The sequence below is a fragment of the Hyaena hyaena genome, unplaced genomic scaffold (assembly GCF_003009895.1).
Source record: "Hyaena hyaena isolate Hyena2069 unplaced genomic scaffold, ASM300989v1 scaffold_794, whole genome shotgun sequence".
NCBI classification, from domain to species: Eukaryota; Metazoa; Chordata; class Mammalia; order Carnivora; family Hyaenidae; genus Hyaena; species Hyaena hyaena.
The window spans coordinates 653952-680096 of NW_024081427.1; the positions used below are offsets into that span (position 1 = coordinate 653952).

The following is a 26145-nucleotide window of genomic DNA, read 5'->3' on the forward strand; positions in this document are numbered from 1 at the left end:
GCTCGCGCCCCGGCGCACGCTCGGGCGCCTCGCAGCCCAGGTCGTTGGGCCCAGCCCGGGGTCCCCGGCCGTGCGCAAGGCAAGATGTTGAGGCGCAGCTTGGAAAACCGGTAACAGCCCCGCGGCTTCAACTGGCCTGGGCCCCTCCACACGCGAGGGCGCGGGTGGGGGAAGCGGAGCCTCTCTCTCTGGGGCCTCCGCGCCGAATTCCGACCCTGGCCCGGGGTCTGGCCCGTCGCCGCTGCGATCTGGGGCCTACTTCCCAGGGCTGCGAGCCCCGGAGGCCGGGGGCGGATCTTGGGGCCACGCTCGCCGGGCCCGTACTGCCGCGGGCGGTGCAGACGCGCGGGAGGCAGCCGGGAGCCCGGGCCGCGCCGAGCCGCGCAGCCCGAGCAGCCGCCCCCGCGCGGCGGCCGGCGGGCCACAGCCCGGCCTCTCCGTGCGCCGGCAGTCGGGGTATTGAGGCCAGGCCCCGACGTGGGGACCTGGAGGAGGGGAGCCCGGCTCGGGAGGTGGTGGGATCGTTGATGGTTTGCTCCTTCGAAGCTGCGACTTGCCACGGGAACGTTCCCATATCAAATTAACGTGGCGATGAAGCCATTTCATCTCTAGTGAGAATGATTCGCGTTTTGTGTCCTCTTCTTCTCTAGGGACGCTCAAACCAGACAACTGCAAGACGCTGTCACAAATGTGGAGAAGCATTTCGGAGAGCTGTGCCAAATCTTTGCTGCTTATGTGCGGAAAACTGCCAGACTGCGAGACAAAGCAGACCTACTGGTGAATGAAATCAACGTGTATGCCTCCACGGAGACCCCAAATTTAAAGCAGGGCCTGAAAAACTTTGCCGAGGAGTTTGCCAAACTTCAGGATTATCGACAAGCAGAGGTATGGAGTGAGGTCACAGCGTCATTGTTATGAATGAGCCCTGAAGTAGTGGATGAAGGAACCGTGAAGACTTCCACTTGTAATCCCCTAACTGCGGTGGCGAACGCACACTTGACGATACACGTGCATTTTCATGTAACTCTGTGTGAGTCTATTAAAGGGAAGCTCCCTGTGATTTGTGATTTTACCGTTTTCAAACTAAACTTTAGGGTGTCCTGCAGTCCTGCATTTCCCCACTTCATTTGCCCGCTTTTGGCCAAGGGGTGGCTATTTACAGGGGGTAGTAAACATAGTACCCATGGGAAAGAAAAGAAGCAGGACTTGTGGCTTGTGTGCACGTAAGTATATTTTAAAGTATGTCTGGAGATGGAAGATGTTGAGAGTGGTAATATGAGTGAATGAGTAATAATTGGACAAAAGATCTTTGCTGCTTCAGTGGTCTGGAAAGTTGACCAATATTTCATTGACCAAAAAAATAAAATAAAATAAAATAAAATAAAAGCAGCAGTGATTTACTGATTCATAGATCCAAACTAGTAGTGAGACTTGGTGGAGTGGCTTTGGGTTTTTTTGGTTATTGTTGTTTTTCTTTGGAAAGGAGGGAACAAGATGGTGTTGTAATTGTTTTTCTTCATGAAAGTCCATTTTTACCTTTAAAACCTCGTAAGCACTTTCACTTCTGTTTATTTTAGGTTTTAAGTTACAGCTTAACTGTCAGAAAAGTGCCCCGTTAGGATCTACATTGCTTCTATTGGACTCTTCTCATCAGTGCTTTTGGTACTTTTTAAAAGCCTAATCCAGAAATTTCAATTATCAAAAAAAAAAAAAAAACAAACTCACAAAAACAAAGATAATGATCTTTGGACCTACACTTGCTAGTCAAATGGAAATCTGAGTAGTAATTAGATTTGGGGGTACTTTTGGGGAAAAGTTGAGTTCTTGTCATACCATATTCTTCTATAATAAGCTACTCTCAGTTAAACATAACTGGGGACTTTGTGTTCAAAAATTATTTATACTCACTGATAACCTTAAAATTCCATGTTAAGACAATAATTTCAGTGCCCCTTTCTAGAAAACCTTTATGCTATTTATCAAATAGCAGAGTGAACTGATTTACATTTGTTCTTTTTTATTTCCCCTGCTTCCCAAATGGTGGAGGTGCTAATGAACAATGAACAAAAGGTAGGCAACAAAAAGAACAGAGACTTAGATGGCCCTTGACTGCATAATCAGTGTGTGATTATTTGAAATCTTATAGACTAAACAGGATAGTTTATCTGAGTATTCATGGTTTTGATTTTAGGATTCTAATATTTAAATACTCGATGAGAACTTGATTTTATTTTCTGAAAATCTTTCACAGTGAAACATTCATACTCATTTTGTTTATAGGAAAACCAATACGACGTGAAAAGTACTGACTATGTAAACGTGAATCATCAAAAAACGCCTTCTTCCTGGTGTGCCTGGGTGGCTTAGTCAATTAAGGTTCCGACTCTTGCTCTCCCCTCGTGTCATGATCTCACTGTTCATGAGATGGAGCCCTGTGTTGGGCTCTGCGCTGACAATGCGGAGCCTGCTTGGGATTGATTCTCTTTCTCCTTTCTCTGTCCCTGCCCCCCTCATGCACTCTCTCTCTTTCAAAATAAATGAACATTTAAAAACAGCCTTCTTCCTCCCCTAAAAATAATGTTCATTTTGAACAATAATGTCATCTTCTATTACTTGTCCTGATGAAGAAAATTTTAATGTCCAAGAGTTATTTTTCTTACACTATACTTATATATTTGCCTTTAAAGTTTTGGGGTTTTTTAAACCCCAAATTTTGAGAGACAGAGAGGGAGAAAAAGAGAGAGTAGGGGCAGGGAGAGAGGGAGAAAGAGAATCCCAAGCAGGCTCCTCACTGTCAGCACAGAGCCTGACTTAGGGTTAGATCTCAGGAAACATCTCATGAACTATGAGATCATGACCTGAGCCGAGATCAAGAGTTGGATGCTCAACCGCCTGAGCCAACAGGCGCCCCTATATTTGTCTTTCAAAAAACCTGCTTTTTCAGTGCCTTCCACTAGCACAGTTAATTACTCAAAATGAGATAAAAAGTGTAATGTTTAAGAAAAACGGTTTAATTCTTTTTTTTTAAATTTTTTTTATGTTTTTTATTTATTTCTAGGAGAGAGAGAGACAGTGTGAGCAGGGGAGGGTCAGAGAGAGAGGGAGTCACAGACTGAAACAGGCTCCAGGCTCTGAGCTGGCAGTCAGCACAGAGCCCGACGCGGGGCTCGAACCCACGAACCGCGAGATCATGAACTAAGCGAAAGTCGGACGCTTAACTGGCTAAGCCACCCAGGCGCCCCTTTAATTCTTTTTTTTAATTTGAGAGGGTGAGTGCAAGCAGGGAAGGCGGCAGAGAGAGAGAGAGAGAGAATCAGAGAATCCTAAGTAGGCTCCATGCTCGGTGATGAGCCCAACATGAGGCTAGATCCTACGACCTGGGGATCATGACCTGAGATGAAATCAAGAGTCAGCCGCTCAAGTGACTGAGCCACCCAGGCGCCCCAAGAAAAACAGTTTAATTCTAAATAAAAAATCAACCACGCAGTTTGACAGCTCAGCAACACTGAGACCATTTGTCTTGTTCTCCAAGCTTTGGTAATTTGCAAATCGTTTCCCAGAAAAGAACTGCAGCTAATACAGTGGTCTGTAAGCTTTTTTTTTTGTTTGTTTTTGTTTTTGAGGATTTGTGTCATTTAAAATTTGTCAAATATGCTGTATCTTTCAGCTTCAGTTTTCTTATCTGGAAAGTTGGACTAATACTTTTGGAGATAATATATGTAGAATATCCAACACTGTGATAAACACACTGACAATGGTAGCTGTATTAAAATTTGAGATATCTTGAGACTTACCCAAAAGCAACTATGAGGTAGAAAAGTAATACAGAGATGATCGTGTGGCAGAGATAAGCTTCTTAGAAACTGGAGACACTTTCTTGCCATATTGTATACAAGGTACTTTCCTTCTTTCATTGTACTCTGCAACTTAACAGTTTTTATTGTATTTGAGTTTAGATTCTGAGTTTTATCAATTTCTGGTGATTATGCTTTTTTATAAACTCTGACATTATAAAACATTACTCTGTGTAGTAATTATGTTTAGGTTAAAGAGTACAGGTTTTATTTCAGAATTTAAATTTTGACATGTCTGTGTTTCTTTTCAGTTATATTTTATAATAATTTTCAATAGGTTGAAAGACTTGAAGCCAAAGTAGTTGAACCTTTGAAAGCTTATGGAACCATTGTAAAAATGAAACGAGTAAGTAAATTCATTTTTCCTACTATTTGTTAGGTATTGTGGCAAAGAGGATGAGGTTTCCAATATCTGTCCTCAATAAAAAGTATAATGTAGTGTTTACATAGTTCTTTTTACACACTTTATGAATCATCATTTCTTAGAACTTTGAGAGTAGTGAAATATTTTTATTGAGTTTACTAAGTAGACTATAGCAACATAAAACATAATTATAGAAAGTTTAAAATATTTAATATTTATAGTCATGAAGAATATATGGACAGAACTTGTTTTACTAAATGCATATAAGTTTATATCAAGTTTATATATTTTTATTTGAAAGCAGCCAATAACAAGGAGACTAAAAGTGAGTGTAACAAAGCTCTATTTTTTTAGGGAGGTTATAACTGACATATTAGTTTCAGTGATTTTATATCTGTGTACATTGTGAAACGATCATCACAAGTCTGGTTAACATCCATCATCATACATAGTCAGAAATTTTTTTTCTTGTGATGAGGCTTTCTAAGATGTACTCTTAAGAAACTTCAAAATATGCAATACAGTGTTAGTAACTATAGTCTCCATACTATATGTTAGAGCCCAAGTTCTGTTTTTTAAATCAGCTTTGAGGTATAATTTACAGGCAGTAAAATTCTCCTGTTTTAAGTGTTCATGGAGTTTTGACTGTGTATACACACGTAACTACCTCCACAGTCAAAATTTTATACGTGTAACATTATATATATGGTAATAGGTTCGTATTGAAATATCTTGGCTGTGTCACTATTTTGAGAAGATATGAAAGAAATGCACACATTCACAGGCACGCTCTCACACACACACTGATCCTGCAGTAGTAATAATTCCTATGGTAATGATCCCTGGACCAAACAAGCAGTGTTTTCCCATTCTTAAAACAGAGTGTGTGTATTTTACTTCTTAAATCCAAGATTTTTATTAATCAAAGATGCCTATTTTCAGGATGACCTCAAAGCTACATTAACAGCAAGGAATCGAGAAGCTAAACAGTTAACTCAGTTAGAAAGAACACGACAACGAAACCCTTCTGATCGACATATTATTGTATCCTTTGACTTTTGATCTTTAAAAAAATGTTTTGTAAGGTATGCTGTACAAAAGTAAATGTGTATGGAAATTATGTATTTCTACTTTTAAATTGTGCAGAAAATTTGAATATAAAAGTTGAAAAGAAACATATGCATTTACAAATTCTCATTATAGAAATCAACTAATTTTAAAGAGAATACACCACCTAAATTCTGTCCCCTCAAGTTTTATAATAGATATTCAAAAAGTAAAACACTTATAAATGTAGATATTTTTATAAAAAGTAAGTTCAAAATTCTGAGGTTTTGTTTCACATGATGACTAAATATTAATTATAAAATTAACTTAAAGATCTATCATGACTCCTAGTATATCAATGCCCTGTCTGTCCTGCTTTTGAGAAAAGGAAGGAAAAGTCATTTTTCCCCAGTATAATCCTCTTCAACTTTAAAAACAACAATTTGAAACCACAATTATGACTGCCAGCCAAATACCCTCAGGAGGTTCTAGAGTAAAATTGAGGTCCTTAGCTGGACACAAAAAGATCTAGATAGGACTATGAACTGTGACAAGAAAGAATGACTGTTACTTAAGCTACAGAGTACCTTGTTCATGACTACATAAAAGGATAGAAAATAGTTCCTGGCTAACTGCCAACAGATGGGATAGGTGCAATTGTATAGAAAGTACTAATTTATCTTGCTACCTCTTTTTCCCATTCCTTTTGTCTCCTTCCTACTTCCTGAAGGTTTTTACCGCTAGCTCAGCCAATTAGGAGTGGCCCTACTGGGGGCATTTGAGGTTCCGTAATACCTCCATTCCTGGAGGGATTCCCTGGAGCAATAATTTGGGGCTGCAGCAGTTGCCTAGTCCTCCTTCCTTTGGACCAAAGGAACATAAGCCCAACCTTGGAATAAACAAAAATGGGCAGCCGTAGGGCTGGAGTCCCCATCTGGGGCTGGGACAGAAACATCTAGTTAATGCTTAAGACTTAACAACTAGATTACGGAGTCTGGGTTTTGAGCAAGTCAGAAAAGCCAGAGAATGCTGGAAAATTCATGGCTGCCAACTAGGGACTGAGGCAGAGAGACCAGGTCGTCACCAGTTTTTAAGAAGTAAGCAAGAGGTCAAAATTTTCTTGTTTTGTTTCAAGGAGGATACATAAAGGCAGAAAAATGTCACATCTAGAATCCCGAGTGGTTGGCAGGATTGAATCAGGGGTATTAGTGTGGAGATATAACACAGAAATGAACATTCCTAAGACAAAGATGTTTCTGACTTTGATGGTCTGTTGTAAACACTGCTATGGAGGAGGCAGTCTTATACTGTAGATGAAACTGGTCACTTAGGTTCACATCGGGGGAAATAAATGCAACAACAGAACAGATTACAGCTGTAGGTGAAATGCTATGCTCACTGGAAAAGTGAGTGGATTTTGACAACCTAAGACTAGAAAATAAAGGACAATCTACATATAAATATATTCAATATAAATATAAAAATATTCAATCATAGCATTATAGAATATTTACTAGGATGGACCCTTAAAATTCATCTGATAGTTTAAAAGAAGCAAGCCTGTTAAGTTCAGTATGTAAAAAACATGGCGTAGCTCTGATATAAGAGAATGGGACAAAGAAGAATCTCAGGACTCTGCCTGTGTGCTCAATCAGCAAGGCCCTGGGTGGCTTTGGAAAAAGCTTCCTGTAACAGTTTGGAAAACACCAGTCTGCCTCATCATTTTATAGGCCATTTTACACTCATGGCTAATTTCCTTAACTATACTGATACCTCTAACTCACAGAGTTGTGTCATAGTATTTTATTTATTTTTTAATGCTTATTTTTGAGAGAGCATGAGCAAGGGGAGGAACAGAGAGAGGGGGGACAAGACCCAAAGCCAGCTCTGTGCTGACAGCAGTGAGGCTGACATGGGACTTGAACTGATAGGCTGTGAAATCATAACCTGGGCTCAAGTCGGATGCTCAACTGACCGAGCCACTCAGGCGCCCCTCATAGTGCTTTAATCAAAAGCATTTCCTACTCAAATTGATACATTATAGGATTTTGAAGAGTTTTCAGGAAAAAAAAAAAAAAAAAAAAAAAAAAATAGAAACCTATGTCTTTTTTGTTAAAAATAGCTATGTTAACTTTGGGTGAGTTGTTGTGCCTTAGTGAAAGGATTTGAGACTTTCAGAAATGAATATTAGTTGGTGGAGGGTGGGGGAAGATTAAAACACAGGTGTCCTAGCTGTATGTCGCCTCTGCTTCTCACTCTCTTTCCTGGTTTAGCCCATTCTACCTATGTGTCCAAAAAACATTTTTTTTTTAATTTGACACTATCAGTAACTGGGGAGGGCAAAGACATAAGTCAGAAGGAAGTAGTCACAAGTAAAGAATTGCATGAGTCACATGTAACACTATTAAGAATTTAGTCTGCTTGGATATTCCCATTAGAAGGTTAATATGCATCAAATAACTGTTAGAAACTTTTTCATACCAATCTACAAAGGAGTTCTATTTTACTTGTGAATTTCCTGTGATAAAGTTATATTTTTAAAAATCTCAAGCCCAGGGCACCTGGGTAGCTCAGTTGGTTCAAGCCTCAGGCTCTTGATTTTGGCAGTGGTCATGATCTTGCAGTTAGTGAAATCGAGTCCTGCATTGGACTTACTGCTGTGAGCACGGAGCCTGCTTGGGATTCTCTCTGCCTCTCTGGCACATGTGTGTGCACTCTTTCAAATAAGTAAACTTAAAAAAAAAAGTTAAAAGTTTTTATGCTTTTAAAAACTTTACACCTTCGTGGCAAACGTACACATACATATAAATGACTATTTTCAAATACTTAGCATCTTAAAATCATGTACTTGAATTATTCTAGATTCTTTTTTAAGTTTATTTATTTTGAGACAGAAACACTGCAATTGGGGAATAGGCAGTGAGAGAGGAGAGAGAGAATCCCGAGCAGACTGCGCTGTCAGCACAGAGCCTGTTGCAGGGCTTAAAGCCACGAAACCGTGAGACCATGACCTGAGCTAAAATCAAGAGTCACTTAACTGAGCCACTCAGGTGCCCCATGAGTTATTCTAAATGTAAGAGTAAAAAATCAATATAAAGTTATAATTAATGTATAATCTAATTGCAAGATTATAACTCTGAGCATATGATTTTAATTTATTGAAAAAAATTGTTCGCTTTGAAATGTATTTTTTCCTTTATGAAAAATTTCAGTCGCAGGTGGGTAATAAAGTGGTGTGTCAAGAAATGGATCCTTCTAGTAAACTCTTTCACTTATTTCAATTTATACATTTTCTTGAAAAAGCAAGGGCTATATGTCAAAACAGTATGTGTCACTAAAGTTTGATGACATGCACGTTTTTCCCATGGATTATTAAATGATTATATTTGATACTTTTGAGTAAATATACTACTAGTACAGGAAACAAAACTGTATTAGAAGAATTTAATCAATAATTAGGCTATGTCTTTTAAGCCTCTACTGTTTAATAACAAAATCTTTTAAATACTTTTGGGCAACTACAGTTCTTAAAGTAAGAGATGCTTTTTTAAGTGAAATACATGAGTAGATTAGAAATGTTCTGCACTTTACAGTACTGTAGCCACTAGCAATATATGGCTGCTGAGCTCTTGAAATGCAATTAAACTAAATGAGGAAGTAGTTTTTAAATCATTAAATCTTACAGTAGCCACATGTGGCTACTGGCCACCATACTGATTATACAACACAGATTTAGATAGTATGAGTACTTGTCATTTCGGTATATGAAGCAAAGCATTAAACTTGCCATCTAATTTCTTACTGGTATGTACCTTTTGTAATAAGCATTAACTAAATGGTAACAGTGTGATAATATACCCCATCCTGAAATAAATATTTGTAGCATATATTCTCCTGTATCTGATTAGGGTATTTTAAGATTAGAAACATCTAATGCATTTGGAGGATTAGAAAGTTGAAAATACTTAAGTCACAAGTCCATTCTTTTTTGGAAAATAAAGGGTTAGAGAGAAGAAAAAGAATAGATTGATAAATGGCATAGACAGTAAGACAGGTGAAAGGAGTAGAAAATACAGAAAATTGTTTTACAGTAAACAATCCAAGGGTGATATAGGGGAAGAAAATGGTTTCGTAGAAAGAAAGGGAAGGAGTTATGTTTTCTTTTGTCTGAGGTCAGGAATCATGTCACTTTTTTAAAATAAAGTTCTTTATTCTGCACGTGCTTATTATATAGATCGTTTTAGTTTATGTGGTAAAATATATTCTTGAACAATTTACAATGTTACACCTAAAAGCCAATAGGGCAATGGTAACATTTACAAATAGGCTCAGTTGAATGGATTCGAACTTGAACTGTTTTATATATCTTTGGTTGGGAAATAACTTTTTTGCAGGCAGAAACTGAATTACAGAGAGCCACGATGGATGCTACCCGAACAACTCGTCATCTGGAGGAAACTATTGACAATTTTGAAAAGCAGAAAATAAAGGATATTAAGGTAATAAAGTAACTGTTAAAGTTTGAAACATGTTTTCTAATCTTGTTTATTTAAATGTATGAAAAATTTAAGTTATTCTGATTTCTTTAGCCCATAGTCTGTAGGAAAAAGGTACTATAAATAAAAATCTATCAGATGTTATTTTCCTGTTTCCTCAGATATTCAACTTATTCCATTTCTATTTAATCAAAGGAAACTAACATTTACTATATTTTGGTGCATCCAGTGCTGTTCCAGGCACTTTATATGAATTCTCTCTACAGCAACTTCGTAAGAATGAGATGGTGTTATCCATATATTTCATAAAATTTAAGCAAAGATAGAAAGTAATTTACCAAAGTATCATAGCCAAAAATCTGAACTATAAACCAATTATGTATTTTAAAAATCTGTGCTCTCCATTTTAATATACTCATTAAATGCTCTCTAGTAGCTAGATATTATCAAATAAATAAATAGGTAAGAGTAGCCAACCACATAAATTTGCATCCACCATGATAAGAACTGCCTTATTTTATTGCAACATAATAGATTTGACATCTTTGGGATCATGGACTTCAGAAGTCTCCAGTGACTTTTTCATATGCATCTGGAAAGATTTGGAGGATTGCTTATGGCCGTATTATGTCCTTTAAAACAGGTCATCTAGGATGTGTTTTGGCTTGTTGCAAATTTTCTGGGGAAAAGCTTTAAAGAAAAATATTTTTTGTCATTTTACAACTATTAACAAAGAAAACATCCTGCTTTCAAAAGTTATGTTCTTATCAACAAAATAAGCACTGTCGGCCATTTAATTATATCATTCCTCTTTACAGTCCCTGAAACAACAATCATTTGCACCTTTTTCCCCCCTTCACAGTTTTAAAGGATTTCAGAACTTTGATTTTTTCTGACAGCCATGTTCAAAAGTCTATGGTTTGGTCCTGAAGACCAAAACCCTTTTTTAAAGCCTCTAAATTCACTTTGCTCTCTGCTTTGTAACAGTAGCTTACCACTCATGAAGATCATCTCAGGAAGCTGCCCTGAGACAACCTCCATTTACTGAGGTGGGAGAGTGAGGGCAGGATATTATAGTCGCTGACATCGTCTCAGAAACTGAGGGATAAAGAAAGGATATTAAAATAAATAGCTTTAACCTGAACAATGAGAATGGAGACTTGCGGAGGTATGCTTGATTCCATTGCCACTTGATGGCTTCTTCAGTGATGGCAGTCTGATTCCTCTCTCCCACTGCTCCCCATGCCTGCAAGATTTCCTTGTACACATGGAATGAGCCTTGGGGCTCACTTCAGGCATAGACTACCTCTACATGTGTTTTTAATTTCCTGAGCGACCACCAGGTACATAACAGGCAGAGAAATTGAGTGCAGAATTCCCAACTGCAATTCCTAGTACCTGGGATTTTCTGAAGCATTAGGACATAGAAAGAGGGATTGCATCGTGGAGGGTGCGCAGAGAAGGGCTTCCAAGCTTTTCTCTTTGTCTACTGTATTATACCCTTGGAAGTCTCTTGGTGGTCACAAAGTGTGAGACAGGAAGAAACCTACTTTTTAGAAAATTGAGATATAATTCATACACCATACAGTTTCCCCATTTAAAATGTACAACTCAGTAGCTTTTAATGTGTTCTGATATGTGCACTCATCACCACTCAATTTTAGAACATTGTTGACCTAGAACTCAGTTCCCCCACCCCAGCCCACCCCAGCCCTAAGCAACATCACTTATCTCACGCCTCTATGGATTTGGCTACTCTGAACAGTTCATGTGAATGGAATCATGACATGGTTTTTGTAACTGGCTTCTTTCACTTAGCATAATGCTTTCATTATTAACTATACATACATATATATGTATATTAGCTATATACATGCTTTCATGTCATAGTATGTATCCTATCAGTATAGTCCATTCTTTTTTATGGCCAAATATTCCATTATGGGAGTATACCTCATCTTGTTTATCCGTTCATCCATTAATGGACACTTGGGTGGTTTCTACCTCTTGGCTATTGTGATTAATGATACATTCATATACAAGTTTTTGTATGGACACAAATTTTCATTTTTCTTAGGTCTACATCTAATTGAATTGCTGCATCACATGGTATAACCGTATCTTTAATCATCTGAGAAACTGCCAGACTGTTTTCCAAAGTGGCTCTACCATTAGGTTCAAATTTTTCTGCATCTTCATCAATACTTGCTGTTCATCAGACTTTTTCATCACAGCCATCCTAGTGGGTGTGAAATGGTATCTCATTGTGGTTTTGAGTTGCATTTCCCTGCTAATGGTTATTGGACATTTGTATGTCTTCCTTGAGAAATGTCTATTCAGACCCTTTGCCCACATTTTAATTGGGCTGTCTTTTTATTATTGAGTGGTAAAAGTTCTTTATTCTGGATACAAGTCCCTTTTCAGATCTATGTTTTGCAATTATTTTCTCTCATCCTCAGGGTTCTTTTCACTGTCTTCATGGTGCTCCTTGAAGCAGAAAAGCTTTTATATTTGAAATCCAATATATTTGTTTCTTTTTGTTGCTTGTGTTTTTAATGTCTTATCTAACAATCCACTGCCAAATTTGGGATCATGAAGATTTATCCCTGTTTTCTTCTAACAGTTGTATAGTTTTCATAGTTCATTTAAGTCTTTGATCTATGCGGGTTATTTTTTATGTATGGTGTGAGCTGAAGGTTAAACTTCCATCTTTTTGCATGTGACTCCAGTTGCCCAAGCACCATTAGTTGAAGAAGCTAGTTTTTCCAACTGAATAGCCTTGGAACCCTTGGTAAAAATCAGTTGAGATGGTTTTGCTTCTGGACCTTCCCTTTCATTGATCTATTGGTCTATCTTATGCCAATACCACACTACATTGATTAGCACTGCTTTATAATGCATTTCAAAACCAGGATGTGTGGGTTCTTTTACTTTGTTCTCTTTAAAGATTGTTTTGGCTATTCTGGATCTGTTGTAATTCTGTATGAATTTTTGAACCAGTTTCTCAGTTTGTATAAAGAAGTCAGGTGGAATTCTGGTAGGGATTGCATCCAGTCTGTCAATCAATTTGGGAAGTATTGCCATCTTACAATTAATTTTTTCAGTCCATGAACATGGAATATTTTTCCATTTATTTAAGTATTCCTTAGTTTATTTTAACCATTTTGTAGTTTTCAGACTGTAAGTTTTGTGGGCTTTTTTTTCCCCAAACGTTTTCCTAAGTATTTTATAATTCTTCATGCTATTGTAAATGGAATTGTTTACATAATTTCATTTTTGGATTATTCATTGCAAATGCACACAAGTATTGATTTTTGCACACTGATCCTCTGTTCTGCAACCTTGCAGAATTCACTTATTAGTGCTGATAGTTTTTTTAGTAAATTTCTTGAGATTTTCTACATACAAGATTATATCATCTATGACAACATACACTTAAATACAGACCCCCGTGATCTACTAAACTTCCAGAAATGAGTCCCAGAGGTCAAAATTAGACTCTGTTAGTGTTCTTTCCTCCTCACTATCAAACTGTTTGTTTTCCCAGTCAGGCCTCATTTGAAATCTTAAGGAGGGATGCCCAAATTCCAGAAGTTTCAAAGACAAGTCAAAAAGGAAGACAGTACTGCCCCATGTTGATTTTAGCATGTCTCACATCTCTGTTTACAATAGAAATTCTTGGAAAAGTAAAAAACATTGATGCCACTCATGATTTTGGGAAAAACAAACCTAGAACATTCTTATTCTTACCTTATATCAGGCTACTGCTTGAGATGGGGGCAGAGCTTCTGGCTCCTCTAACCTCTCTGGGGGCAGACATTAGTGAGCCCTGCTGATTACTGTACTACTGTGTTGGATGTGGGTTTAATTGACAAGTCCATCTGAACTCTGGTAGCAGCAAAAGTGACACAATTAATTAATCAGCAAGATAACACAATTTTTAGATGAAGACTTTTCATAGGAACCTTGCAAAAAATTGGTCTTCCTGAAAAAAGCTGGTATGGAACTTAGCATACAGAATGTGGATAAAAAATCACAATCCCGTTTGTTTCCCAAATAATAGGAAAAATCATCAGTTATATGGTGAATGTCAAGAGAATTTCAGACCTACAGAAAGGATCTTGCCCAGAGGTCACTCCTAGAACAGAGGGACAGGAATCCAGTATGGGACAAAGTAGCTGACATGAGCAAGAAACATCTTCAAATTTAATTTTTAAAAGCTTTATTTTTCTTATAACTAAATATAAAATAACCATAAACTTTCTACATGAAATTATTAAGAAGAGTGTAATATGTAATAATCCTACTACTCAGAAATAAGTTAGCATTTCAGTTTATGTCACTACAACTTTTTCTATGTACACAGACACAAGAGATAGGATAATTCTTAGGCATTGACTATGTCACATGTTCTATGCATTTTATTTGGATAAACTCATTTACACCTCGATGAGGTGTAACATCTTTATGAGGGAGACATTATCATTACCCATATACAATTATATTTAAGTGGACAACACTATATGTTGTGTCTCTTTTTAAATGTCAATATATCATAAACATATTTGCTAAGAAACAGAAATGCATACCATCCTTTTGGTATGGATATATATATTACTTTAACCAGTTCTTATTGGTGGGTATCAAGGTTATTTTTGTAATTATATATCTCATTGCATCATTAAACATTAGCCTTTTTGCTGGTCCAGTTGTTCCTTTGAAATAAATTAAGAGTGGCATTTCTGATTCAAAGAGCATACACCCTTTAGATTTTGATACCTTCTGCCTACAAAGAAGACAGGTATTTAAACTCCCGCCCACAGAGTTTTAACTGGTTTACATTTCTATAAAATCTGCTTGAGCAACCCAACATACGAATGGTGAGTAGTAGTGTTTTTAATAATTAACCTAATAGGTGAAAAAAATAAATGTAATCTTAATTTGCAATTACCAATAAGATGATATTTTTTCACATATTTAATGACACATTTATTTCTTCTTTAGTAAAATACCCACATTTGTCCTTAGCTTATTTTTGAGTGTTGGCAGTTTATTAATTTGTTAAAAATATTTATATTGAGAGAATCAACCCTTTATATTAAAGAGAAGATATGTTGCAAATGTATTTTCCCATTTTGTTGTTTATGGTGTGTTTTTGCCATAAAGTTTTATTTTGTTGCCAAATCTGTTGGTCTCCTTTTTGGTTTCAGACTTGGTGTCATGTTTGAAAGGTTGTTTTCATCCTTAAGATTGTATAAATACTTATATTTTCTTCTAGTATTTGAAAGTTTTAAAAATATTTTAAGTATTTAAACATTTTATCTGGCAGTTATGTTTTGCATATGTTATGAGATAGATATCTAACCTTTATTCTTTTTAAGTAGATAAAAGTTCTCCTGGCATCACTTCTTGAATAGCCATCCCTCTGGAGAGTCATTATTTCCCCTTTATTTGCCAAAATGTTATTAGACCTTTTATAACCTTTTTGTTAAAAGTCTTGCTTGCTAATTAAGACAGGTGAAGGCTTAAAATATTAGGATAAGGAACATTTTCTAACTTAGCAGGTTTACTTCTTGAGTAATAAAAATAGCTAACTTGTGTTGAACACTTTAAATTACCATACTATAAATTTTCTTGGATTATCTCATGCAGTCTTAACCCCAAAACTTACGAGTTTGATACTATTCTTGCCCCCATTGTACAGATAAGAAAAATTAAGGAAAAGTACAGCTAAACTGCTTCATATTATATAACTGTTATGTTTCAGTCATAATTGAAACCCAGATTTATCTTAATTCGGAGCCATAATCTTAACTACTGTATACTATCCTGTTTTACAGAATACTTGTCAAAAGAGAATTTCAGATTAGCTCCTCATCTCCTACCAATAAAATTTAAGTACATGCCCAAATTGCCTTCTAGTCACACAAAATAAAATTGAAAAGGGGAAAAAATAACTCAGTGCTTCTGTCCCTGATCATACTCGCCCATTGCAGAGAAGACTACATGAGATCACTGAAAGTTAGCTAAATTTATTTGAGGAAAATTATTTCTAAATATGATTAGGTCCTAAAAAAGTTCCACTGCCCTTCTGGTGATTCACTGAAATTATTTTATTTCAAAAACATGCTTTTTATGTTCTTATACCAGTTGTCACCTTTTCTGTTCCTTGCTGCTATTCTCCTTCCTTCTGCCTATTTTCAGATGTTTTGTGAAATTCTAACTAGAAAGAAAAAGAATATAATTAATTGACACTATTCCCTCCTCACTATACTCAGGGATGTAACTCTCCTCTGTGATAATCTTTAGACTTCATACTCTTGAGTCAAAAATACCAAGTCTGGGATACTGGATTGCCAGTACTTCTGATTTCCATCATTATGGTTTCTGACAGAAAAATAAACAGTATAAAAAATTAATAGGGCCATTCTCGTCTTATTTAGGTGTTACAATATAGGTTTTGTCAAGAAATAAAAGTTCAAACCATAAAGGATTAAACCAAAGTATCACAAAACCTGAGAGTGATTTCCCCTCCACCTTCCAAGTAGTAAATACTAGCCATTTATAGATTAAAGATAATTTATAAAGTACTTATCACTAACTGAAACTAAATTTTGAGGCTGGAAAATGGTAACAGACTCAAAGTTGATCAATGTCCTTTAAAATGAGAATGCAGTAGATTCTCTTATCAGATGATATGAATAAACAACAATAATGTTGCTTTCTTCAGTGACAGACATATCTACATATTTTTTAGGGCTCACTCAAGAGTTAAGGGGAATGTAAATCCTATAAAATATTAGTATTAAAAAATGGTTAGTTCAGAGAGGACACATTCAGAGATTTTGACCATCAGAAATTTAATAACCGTATTCAAATATTTGAAAAACATTTTAAATTATTTTGAAATGTTTGCATATTCCATAGAGTTACCACAGTGGAATAGATTTGAATTAAGCCTAAATCTACTGATTTAGGTGTAATAAGGTTGTAAATAATTGGATTTCACTAGTTATTAGTGTGATGGTCTATTAAAGATTTAGAATGTCTATTTGTAGAAATATGTAAAAGTAGGAGTAATACCTAACTCACTTGACTGATTAAGCTTAATTCCCTTATTTGAGGCCATTTTGTTTATTTCTCAGGTACTTTTATAACATAAAGTAAATACCTTGTCTTCTCTCTGGACATAATAGATCCACATAAGTAAACAGATGGTCTGTAAATACCCAAGAAAGAAAAACTAAAAAAGAGAGTTAACTATGTAACACTGTAAAATGTGATTCTCTACTGTACTTAGCTGAAACAAGTTTAAGGGCTTATTGTAGAATTCTAAACCTAAATAAATGAAAAAACTTTTCTGTTCTGGCTTTCAATAAAAAATAAGGCCAAACTATGTCTATATTTTTCTTTTATTTAGTAAATGTAGAAAATCTCTAAATTGAAGAATCAGTAGGAAACACATAAACCTGTGCTTGATTATTTCCATTACTAAAATGAGCTGCAGACCAAGAACCAAGTAGGAATCTTAAGTGTTTTGGCTTATCATTATCCGTGGGTTTCTAGAGATTCTTGGGCATAATACTGCTTACTAGTCCGTTGCTATTCCAGTATACCAGAACCCTCTGTGGCCTATATGAACTGACAGTAAGAGTCGCGGTTAGTCATATTTCTGTCTTATCGCAGACCCTTATCTTTTTAAGCCAGAAGGGATACTTTCATCTACAGATCGATTTCCATTGAGTAGTGATCCAAAGACTATCAGTACTCCCTTAAATATTCTACTAATCCTTAAGAATGGAGATGGAGGAGAAAAAACATCACAGGACGCTAAGACACCTGGAACACTGTCTTCCAAAGTGCAAGACCACCCCTATTTGAGTGACTAACACAGGAGTGCAGGAATGGAAAAATGGGTATTTGACTCTTGTCTGTTACAGCCCATCTCTTTTCTCTTGCCCCTTTAAGGACGATGCCTTGGTACATTTTAACTTGTTTTTATTCTGCCCACTCCTCTCTACATTAATGCTCTGATTTTTTTATATTTTGATAAGAGACAAAATAATTAACAAAAGGATAAGATCCTAATTTATTGAAAAATTGTCTGGTTTGTATCCTTTCCTTATCTTCTGATTATCTCACTCCTGCTTAAATCAACAAGCACATCTCCATTCTTTCTCTTAGCTCATTATCTTCCTTGTTATAAGCTGTTATCATGTTCCATAGAGTTTGCATGCATAGTTTATTTGTGAAGGAAATGATGGGTTCCAGCAAGAAGAGCACAGTACAATAAGCCTAACCCTAACCCTTTGAAGAATCAGACCTAAGTCACAACATTCTAGCTGTGAGCCACACGAAGCAAGGCATGTATTTGTAAAGTGGAAAAGCTCTATGCAAATACATGGTACCACTATCAGTAGTAGCAGTATAATTACCAAGTAATTCCTTTGTGCTTAGAGAATACAACTAACGCATAGAAATATGATGGGATATAATTCCTGTTTAAAAAAAACATACTATTGTTTCAACATCAGTTGGAGTTACTAAAACACCAAGTTCAGAACTGACCTGCTTTATCTAATATTTATAGACATATGGTAACAGTACATATGATACACGTTTAAGTCAGATCTTTTTTTAATCACAAAAGTCAATTCCAGGGTGTACAAAGAACTGACTTATTAAAAAATAGGACAGTAAATGGTGAGATAAATATTTTTATATAATTTCAAGGATGTGCTGCAGAAAGTCTTTTCAACTACTTTTATTCCCATTATCTTTTCTACTTCATTTGCCGTATGGAAAAAGAGATACCTCTGAATTTCATAAAATGCCAAGACTATAATAAGGAATAAATTTACTAAATTCACAAATTCATATGATTGTTTAAAATCAAATCTTTGTGGTTTTTTTTAGACTATATTTTCAGAATTTATCACTATTGAAATGTTATTTCATGGCAAAGCTTTAGAGGTCTATACTGCTGCCTACCAAAACATACAAAAGATTGATGAAGAAGAAGATTTGGAGGTAGGACTATATCTATCTAAGTTAAGTTCTTATAAAGATGGAAATATTTAAAAGAAAGCATTCATTTGTGTGGGTAAAAAGATCTTAAGTTTGAACACTACAATTGTTTATGTTACTGTGTGCAGTCCCAAGTAGCTCAACTTTTATGATTTTCTAAGTATGTATTTTTAACTTAACAAATTAACCATGGTAAAATTCCAAGAGTTAATTTATTAACAGTTCATAAAGCCATTATGTGAAATAATGTATCATTTTGACTGGTGATGTAAGTCACTTAAGTGTGCTAACCATCACTTTGATTAGTGCTACATTTGATTGCTTATGTTATGCAGAATACCCAAAGCTTCACATGCATTTTCTCATTCACTCCTCTCAGAATCCTATGAAGTAGTCGCTGTTGTTATTCACATTTTACAACTACACAATCAGGTTTAGAGGCTTTACGTAACTTAATTGACAAGGCCACTTAGCTAGTAAACAGCAGAATCAGGATTCTAACGAGTTTTGTGTGATTTAATCAGCAGGTTATGAAGTAAGTGTACGTTTATAAGGCTTGCTGTATTGATGGTTAAATGCAAATGCAAGTGGCCAACTAATGTTAGAGCATCTAAATATCAAAGCCTGGCTTCAAAAGCACATCTAAAGAGTAACTGTCCTACCCTCTTACCTTCTAAAAGAGAGGAATAAAGAGACAAAAGAAACAGATAAAATATTAGAGATATACTTTGTCCATATTATCTCCATAGAAGTGAAAAAGACCAGATAGTCTCAAGGTATAACAAGAATTCTCTATTAATAAGTGATGGAATTTGAGAGTATCTGCCATTTGACAATTTCAAAGATTCCCTCAATTGCTTATTATTATTATTATTACTTAATAAAAAATAATTATCCATAGAGTTCACCTGGGCCTTCTCTTCCTACTGCTCCCCTTGTTCCAGGAAATTTAATTCAGTAAAATCAAATTACAGTTTGACTAAAATGAAGAAGGATACATGTTTTAATATGTGTATATATGTTTTCCAGTGTCAAAATCTCATCTTACAGTTTTGTATCAGTTGTGCACACATGATCATATTTCTATTTATTGTTTATCAATAGATGGCTTCCTGAGTGTCCATTCCTTCCAAATACTAAAGCTTAGGTTTCTCAACTTTAACTCCTTTCATGTCCTTTTATAAAACAGATCAAGCTTTTACCTGTCATTTCTAAAATAATAAAATAGCAAATGTTTATATAGTTATTACTTTGGATCGCTGCTGATCTATGCATTTTAATTATCTTCCCATCAACTTTGATAAAAGTAATTATTGTCCTCATTTCTATGGAAGAGGAAACTGAGGCAGAATTGGATTAAGAAATTTCCAGAAGATCCCATAATAATATGGCTGGAAGCCAAAACCAGAAGTCCTGGCCACAGACAGTTTTTATTCTCTCTATACTGTGATAGGTGTGGTTCTTGAAGAGTGTGACAGTCACCATTCCCTACAACAAATACACACACTGACAGGTTCAAACTGATCCCCTACTTTTCCTAGAAGACTGGAGTCCTTTTTAGAAATATCATTCTCCTTTTTCTAATGCCATGACATGCCATTTGTTAACTCTCACTAAAGTTCCTTCAATCCCTTTGGACCCCAAGATTTTCTTTCGCATTCCAGAGGTCCTAGCTAGGTTTTTTGTCACACCACTTCTCTTACTACTATTCTTAACCAGCTGGTTAAGAAATAGCTGATGGGAGGAGAGATTCTTAAAAAAAAAGAAAACTAAAGATCTCAGGGCTGTGTGGTAGATACATTTTTGAGTACCAACTTCCCTACTTTCCAGTGAGGTAATACTGAATAAGTTCTTCATTCTTCAGCTTCCTTATCTCTAAAATGGAGATACAGTATTTACCTCATAAAATGTTCATTCAACAACTGTTTATTGAGCACCTATTACATGCCAGCCATCACTCTGAGGACATAGTATTATAAGAGTAGGTCTGAGTTATAAAAGCAAAAAATTTTAAATCTACCATAGAGTTCAGACATTTAAAAAATATACAGGCATACCTCAGAGATAATACAACATTCCAGACCTATGCAACAAAAGGAATATCACAATAAAGCAAGTCAAATGAATTTTTAGGTTTGCCAGTACACATAAAACTTATGTTTACGCTATACTATATTTTTTAAGTCTTTTATTTTAATTCCAGTACAGTTAAAATACAGTGTTATATACTATAGTCCATTAAGTGTGCAACAGCATTAGATCTAAAAAACAAAAAGGTGTACATATCTTAATTTAAAAATACGTTATTGCTAAAAATTGCTAACCATCACCCAAGCTTTCAATGAGTCATAATCATTGATCACAGGTCACCATAAGACATCTAATAATAATGAAAAAGTTTAAAATATTGTTAATAATTACCAAATGTGACACAGAGACACAAAGTGAGCAAACGCTGTTGGAAAAATGGCACTGATAGACTTGCTTGAAGCAGGGTTGCCACAACCCTTAATCTGTAAAAGAAACAGAGTCTCTGTGAAGCATAATGAAGTAAAGGGCAGTAAAATGAGGTATGCCTGTACTGTGTGACTATTTAAGTTTTGTAATGTGACCAGTCCCACAAAGAAAAAATAGTGTGCTATAAATATATGTAATGGAGGATTCTAAATAGTTTGGAGAATCAAAGAATGATTTCTTAATTAGAAGTCTGAGGGATGCATAGGAGGATGCCTGGCAAAACCTTTAGGGCAAAGGATACAGATAGCTAGCTACACAAAGGTCCTGAGGCATAATGAACTATAGGCAGAAGCTGTTAGTGTTCTGCCATACAGCGATTGTGGAGAGAAGCAAGCAGGCTAAGGAGAGTTGTGGAACCAGGGAAAGTAAAATTCTATCAAACTGATACCAAGAAGAAAAAGATCTTTTACATACAGGATTTCTTGGGAACAAGTAGAGAAAATATGTAGAGAGGGACAGAGAAATAACTTGCTATTCTTAAGGACTTCATACTTTTATAAGGACTACTGAGACTTATGGCAACAGCTAATTTTTTTGCAGTTAGGCATCTAGTTATATCAGAAACCATCTTACCTTACTTGTTCTTCACATATAAAAGCATTGTCAGGCTCATTTTCCCCTTCACAAGATCACCTCTGTGCAATCACTTCAGAGCATCTTGAGATTCACTCCTAGAAGAGATCTTGGACCATATTGGGAAACGCATTATTGCCGATAAACATTCCTGTAAATCTACTGTTTTGCATTAAGAGATTAATTTTAACACGTAGCTGGTTTAGACTTTAACTCATGGGTGTATATGGTCTTCCATTTCCTACTTTTAACTTCATCTTTGCTAGAACAGTTAAAAAAGGAATGTTGTTCTAACAAAAATACTCCCTTCCAAATACCAGTTGATTAATGAGTCATTCAGTTTTTATATCATACCAGGATACACATTCCTGTAACCTGGCATCAAAACATAACTGGCATCAAAACATAATTGGATCCTCAGTAACATGTTAAATAACCTAATTAGCATGCCTGAATTGTCCTAAAACATGTCTCACCTCCTAAGTTTAAGTTTCACCTCTTCATTCCTTTTGTGTCTTGTACTTCTCTAAGGCTTAAAGAAATATAGAGACATCCCTTAGTTCTGAGTCTTTTTTTTCCCCAAAACATGGGAATGTCTTGCTAACATTCACTTATAATGTTATAATCTTAAGCTGGGAGGAGTTGCAAAGATAAAACAAGGTTCCGTGCACTAGTATTGGAAATAGATATATAATTACAGAACAATGAAATGATAGCTGTATTGAGGTATAAACTGTAGGCACTACTGACTAGAGAATACAAGAAAGCAGATGGCAGCATTTGACTTGGCTCTTGAATGTTGAGTGTACTGGAATTCCAGGCTGAGGAATCAGCATTGCAAAGTCAGAGTATAACGTATTCAGCATATTGGTAAATAGGCCAGAAGTGAAGAATGATGGGTAAGTTTGAGTGATGTTAAGCCTTGGGTGTCACTATTTGGACTCTAGGTAATGAAGAGCCACAAAGCTTTTTAATAATTATACTTTGGTCTTCCATAAGATAATTCTAAGTAAACTATAAAGAAAGATGTGCAGAGTCAATAAGTTAAAATAGAAGTACCTCAGATGAGAAGAAATTTAGGTAGAATGCCCAGGATTATAGTCTGGTCTACTAAATGTATGATAACATGTGTCATTGTAAAGGTGAATGTAGAACTACACTGTCCAACACAGTAGCCCCTAGGCTCAAGGTATGTGGCTCAAAGTAAAAGTTCAGTTCCTCATTCACATGAACCACACTTCAAGGGCTTAGTAGCCACATGTCACCCTTTTAGACAGCAAGCATTTCAATCATCATCTCAGAAAGTTATACAAAACAGTTGGTCTGGGAGAACAGACGGTAGGTAGTCACGTTAAGTATGGCTACCAAGAGAGCCACAGAGAACTGGTTGAAAGGAAGCAATCAAACACTATATAGATAAGATCTTCAGAGAAAAGGGTTTAAAAAAAGTGGCCTAAAGAAAATCTTTAAAAATATTTAAGGTATAGGCATTAAAAAAGGAGATGTGAATAGGCAGCCAGCAGATGAAAAGAGTTTAGAGATGGCATGTGTGGAAAAGAAGTTTCAGTAACAAGGTCAGTGAAGATCAAAGAGGACTTTGGTGATTTTTGGAAGAGCAATTTCAGTGGAAAGTGAAAGCCCACTTTGTAGTTTTTTGACAAATGGAGATGAAGTAAAATATTTGAGAAGTCTTTAAAGGAGTAAAATTACATCTTGAATTAAAAAAAAAAATTGATCTTGAGCCTGTCTGCTGAGGGGAAGGAAACTGTGGAGAAAGGCGGCTTTTCTTTTTTCAAGTTTTAGATATAGGAAATATGCACCTTGGAAAGACTCAGATGACAATAAAAAAGGGGAGTCAGGTATTGAGGAAAAAGGGAGTGAAGTTGAAGAAATTCACATCTGACAACCTTATTAGTCTATATATTAGAGAAATGGGGGAAGACAAAAAAATATAGATAGGCTTAAGAAGGTTGCATTTGGAACTGTTGCTTAATTTAAGGATAAAAAACTGACAAAGGTGTTCCAGATTCTATTGAGATTGTAATCCATGAATCAGAGTGGCTCCAACTTACTCTGATATGATATACTATCAGAGTACTGCAATGAAGTTAAATTGAGTTGAGACAGGCAGAAGACAAAGAACCAGAGGAATGACTTGCAGCCTCCCTACTGGGGAGCATCCTCTTTGAGGGTAGGACCTTTTACATTTTCTCAGCAAAAGCTCTCAAGTGATGGTTTCAGGACCCATCATCATCTTAACTTGGTTCAAATAAGCTTTATAGCTTTCATCTTTAAAACTTTATTTTTTTGTATTTGGCTTTGTGGGTTTTTTTAAATTTATAATAATAGATATTTTCTCCTGGGAGGTGGAGGTGAGCAGGTGGATGTGGCTGCTTTAAAAAACAAAAAACTTAAGGGGCGCCTGGGTGGCTTAGTCGGTTAAGCGTCCAACTTTCGCTTAGGTCATGATCTCGCGGTTTGTGGGTTCGAGCCCCGCGTCAGGCTCTGTGCTGACTGCCAGCTCAGAGCCTGGAGCCTGTTTCAGTCTGTGACTCCCTCTCTCTCTGACCCTCCCCTGCTCACGCTGTCTCTCTCTCTCCTAGAAATAAAACATTAAAAAAAATTTTAAAAATAAATAAATAAAAAACAAAAAAGTTAGGATTCCTAGAATTCCACTGTTTGGTATCTATTTTATAATGTTGCTTTATCATTGCAACAGGTTTTTCGGAATTCTCTATATCCACCAGATTATTCATCCCGCTTAGATATTGTAAGAGCAAATTCAAAGTCGCCTCTTCAAAGGTCACTGTCAGCTAAGTGTGTATCTGGAACAGGTCAGGTAAGCTAAAAATCACAAATCAAAGAAATATGAGCAGCTGCCTTTGGTGCTGTTCAATACATTTTTAGTTTCCCTTATGTCCTGGCTTCATGTAACTTACCCTTTTACCCTCTTAACATAAAATGATTGGAAGATCATTAATTCCAGCTCTGTTATTTCTTACTTTGTGTACTATAGCACATAATACTCTCTAAAGCAGAACACTTGAGAGCAGAGGTGGAAAGGACAGGAGAATGCTAATCTAGATTTGAATATGAAGAGCACAGGTTAGGGTTTAAATACCACTATCATGACTTAGTAAAAATTATACCTTAAAAAATCTTTTTGCTGAACATTATCTTAGATCTGGAAGCACATTGTCTCTAGGTAAAAAGTCAATTTTCTCATTTCTTCTATGTCAGAAAGCCTGAGTTATCTGATATCTAGAACTGGGAGGGTGAACAGCCTTTTTCTTTAAGAGACCAGAAAGAAAATGGACCCAAGGTCTATGTCCCAAATAAGGGCAGCCATAAACAATACATTAACATGTCTATATGGCAGTGTTATAATAAAACCTTATTAACAAAAACCGGAGGCAAAATGGGGTATAGCTTGGCAACTTCTGATCTCTACGGATCTATACCTTTTTTCATATCTAGCCTTCAGAATTTAAAGTTGAGCAAAATAGGGGCACCTGGGTGGCTCAGTTAAGCATCCAACTTCAGCTCAGGTCATGATCTCAGTTTGTGAGTTGGAGCTCCGCATCAGGCTCGCTGCTGTCAGCAAAGCCTACTTCAGATCCTGTCTCCCTCTCTCTGCCCTTCCCCACCCCCTCACTCTATTATTAATATTAAATAAAATTGAGCAAAATATTTTCAAAACACAACTTGTATGTAAATGTGATCCAGTGCCTTCTATTTTCATTTGGTTCTCCTCTAAGCATTTATTTACTGCTTTATATGTATAGGTCTCTCTCCCTCAAGCAACTTACATTTTATTTATCAGCATAAAGTGCCTTGCACATAAATTTCATATATCCAGCATGTATATCATATAGTTCATACAAAGTTTGTTTCTATTTAGAGCTAATAATGTTACCAAAATTAGCTAACATCTGTGTCATACTTTAAATTACATTATCCTAGTGTTTCTTGACCTTCACACTGTTGACTTTGAGTCAGATAATTTAGCAAGGGAATGGGGAGTACTGTCCTGTGCATTCCAAAGATGTTCAGCATCACTAGCCTCTACCCACAAGATGCCAGTAACACACACAAGCACAAACCCCCAGATGTAAAAACATTATCTCCAGACATTACCAAATAGGCCTCAGAAAGGTCTGAAGCAAGGACTTCCCAAGTGGCATCAGTCAGGACCTAAAACCAAGTAATGAATTCAGACTCACTCCATTTAAATGACAGTACTAAATTTTAATATTTCAGCTGCCTA

At 36.1% G+C, this 26145-nt stretch overlaps 2 protein-coding genes across 11 annotated transcripts in view; one reads left to right on the plus strand and one right to left on the minus strand.

Annotated features, from left to right (window-relative positions):
* CIBAR1 (CBY1 interacting BAR domain containing 1) overlaps nucleotides 1–26145 on the plus strand; it is a 26775-nt gene continuing 630 nt past the window's right edge. The window contains exons 1-9 of one of the 5 annotated variants that reach the window (XM_039219158.1): nucleotides 1–110; nucleotides 651–885; nucleotides 2047–2070; nucleotides 4132–4200; nucleotides 5161–5262; nucleotides 7632–7637; nucleotides 9660–9764; nucleotides 18678–18791; nucleotides 24598–24717. In XM_039219158.1, coding sequence (XP_039075089.1) covers nucleotides 85–110; nucleotides 651–885; nucleotides 2047–2070; nucleotides 4132–4200; nucleotides 5161–5262; nucleotides 7632–7637; nucleotides 9660–9764; nucleotides 18678–18791; nucleotides 24598–24717 — 801 coding nt within the window. In that variant the 5' untranslated portion in view covers nucleotides 1–84. The remainder of the gene's footprint in view (nucleotides 111–650; nucleotides 886–2046; nucleotides 2071–4131; nucleotides 4201–5160; nucleotides 5263–7631; nucleotides 7638–9659; nucleotides 9765–18677; nucleotides 18792–24597; nucleotides 24718–26145) is intronic. The other 4 variants (XM_039219159.1, XM_039219161.1, XM_039219162.1 and 1 more) reach the window with 4 other exon arrangements.
* Nucleotides 20699–26145, minus strand: part of RBM12B (RNA binding motif protein 12B) — a 17867-nt gene continuing 12420 nt past the window's right edge. For 4 of the 6 annotated variants that reach the window (XR_005525854.1, XR_005525858.1, XR_005525855.1 and 1 more), the window contains 2 exons: nucleotides 21879–21987; nucleotides 20699–21301 (listed from right to left, as the gene is read on the minus strand). Coding sequence is in view for 1 of the 6 variants with exons in the window: in XM_039219157.1 (XP_039075088.1) it covers nucleotides 21977–21987 (11 nt within the window). In the remaining 5 variants the exon portion in view is untranslated. Of the gene's footprint in view, nucleotides 21988–26015; nucleotides 26073–26145 lie in introns of all 6 variants that reach the window. The other 2 variants (XR_005525856.1, XM_039219157.1) reach the window with 2 other exon arrangements.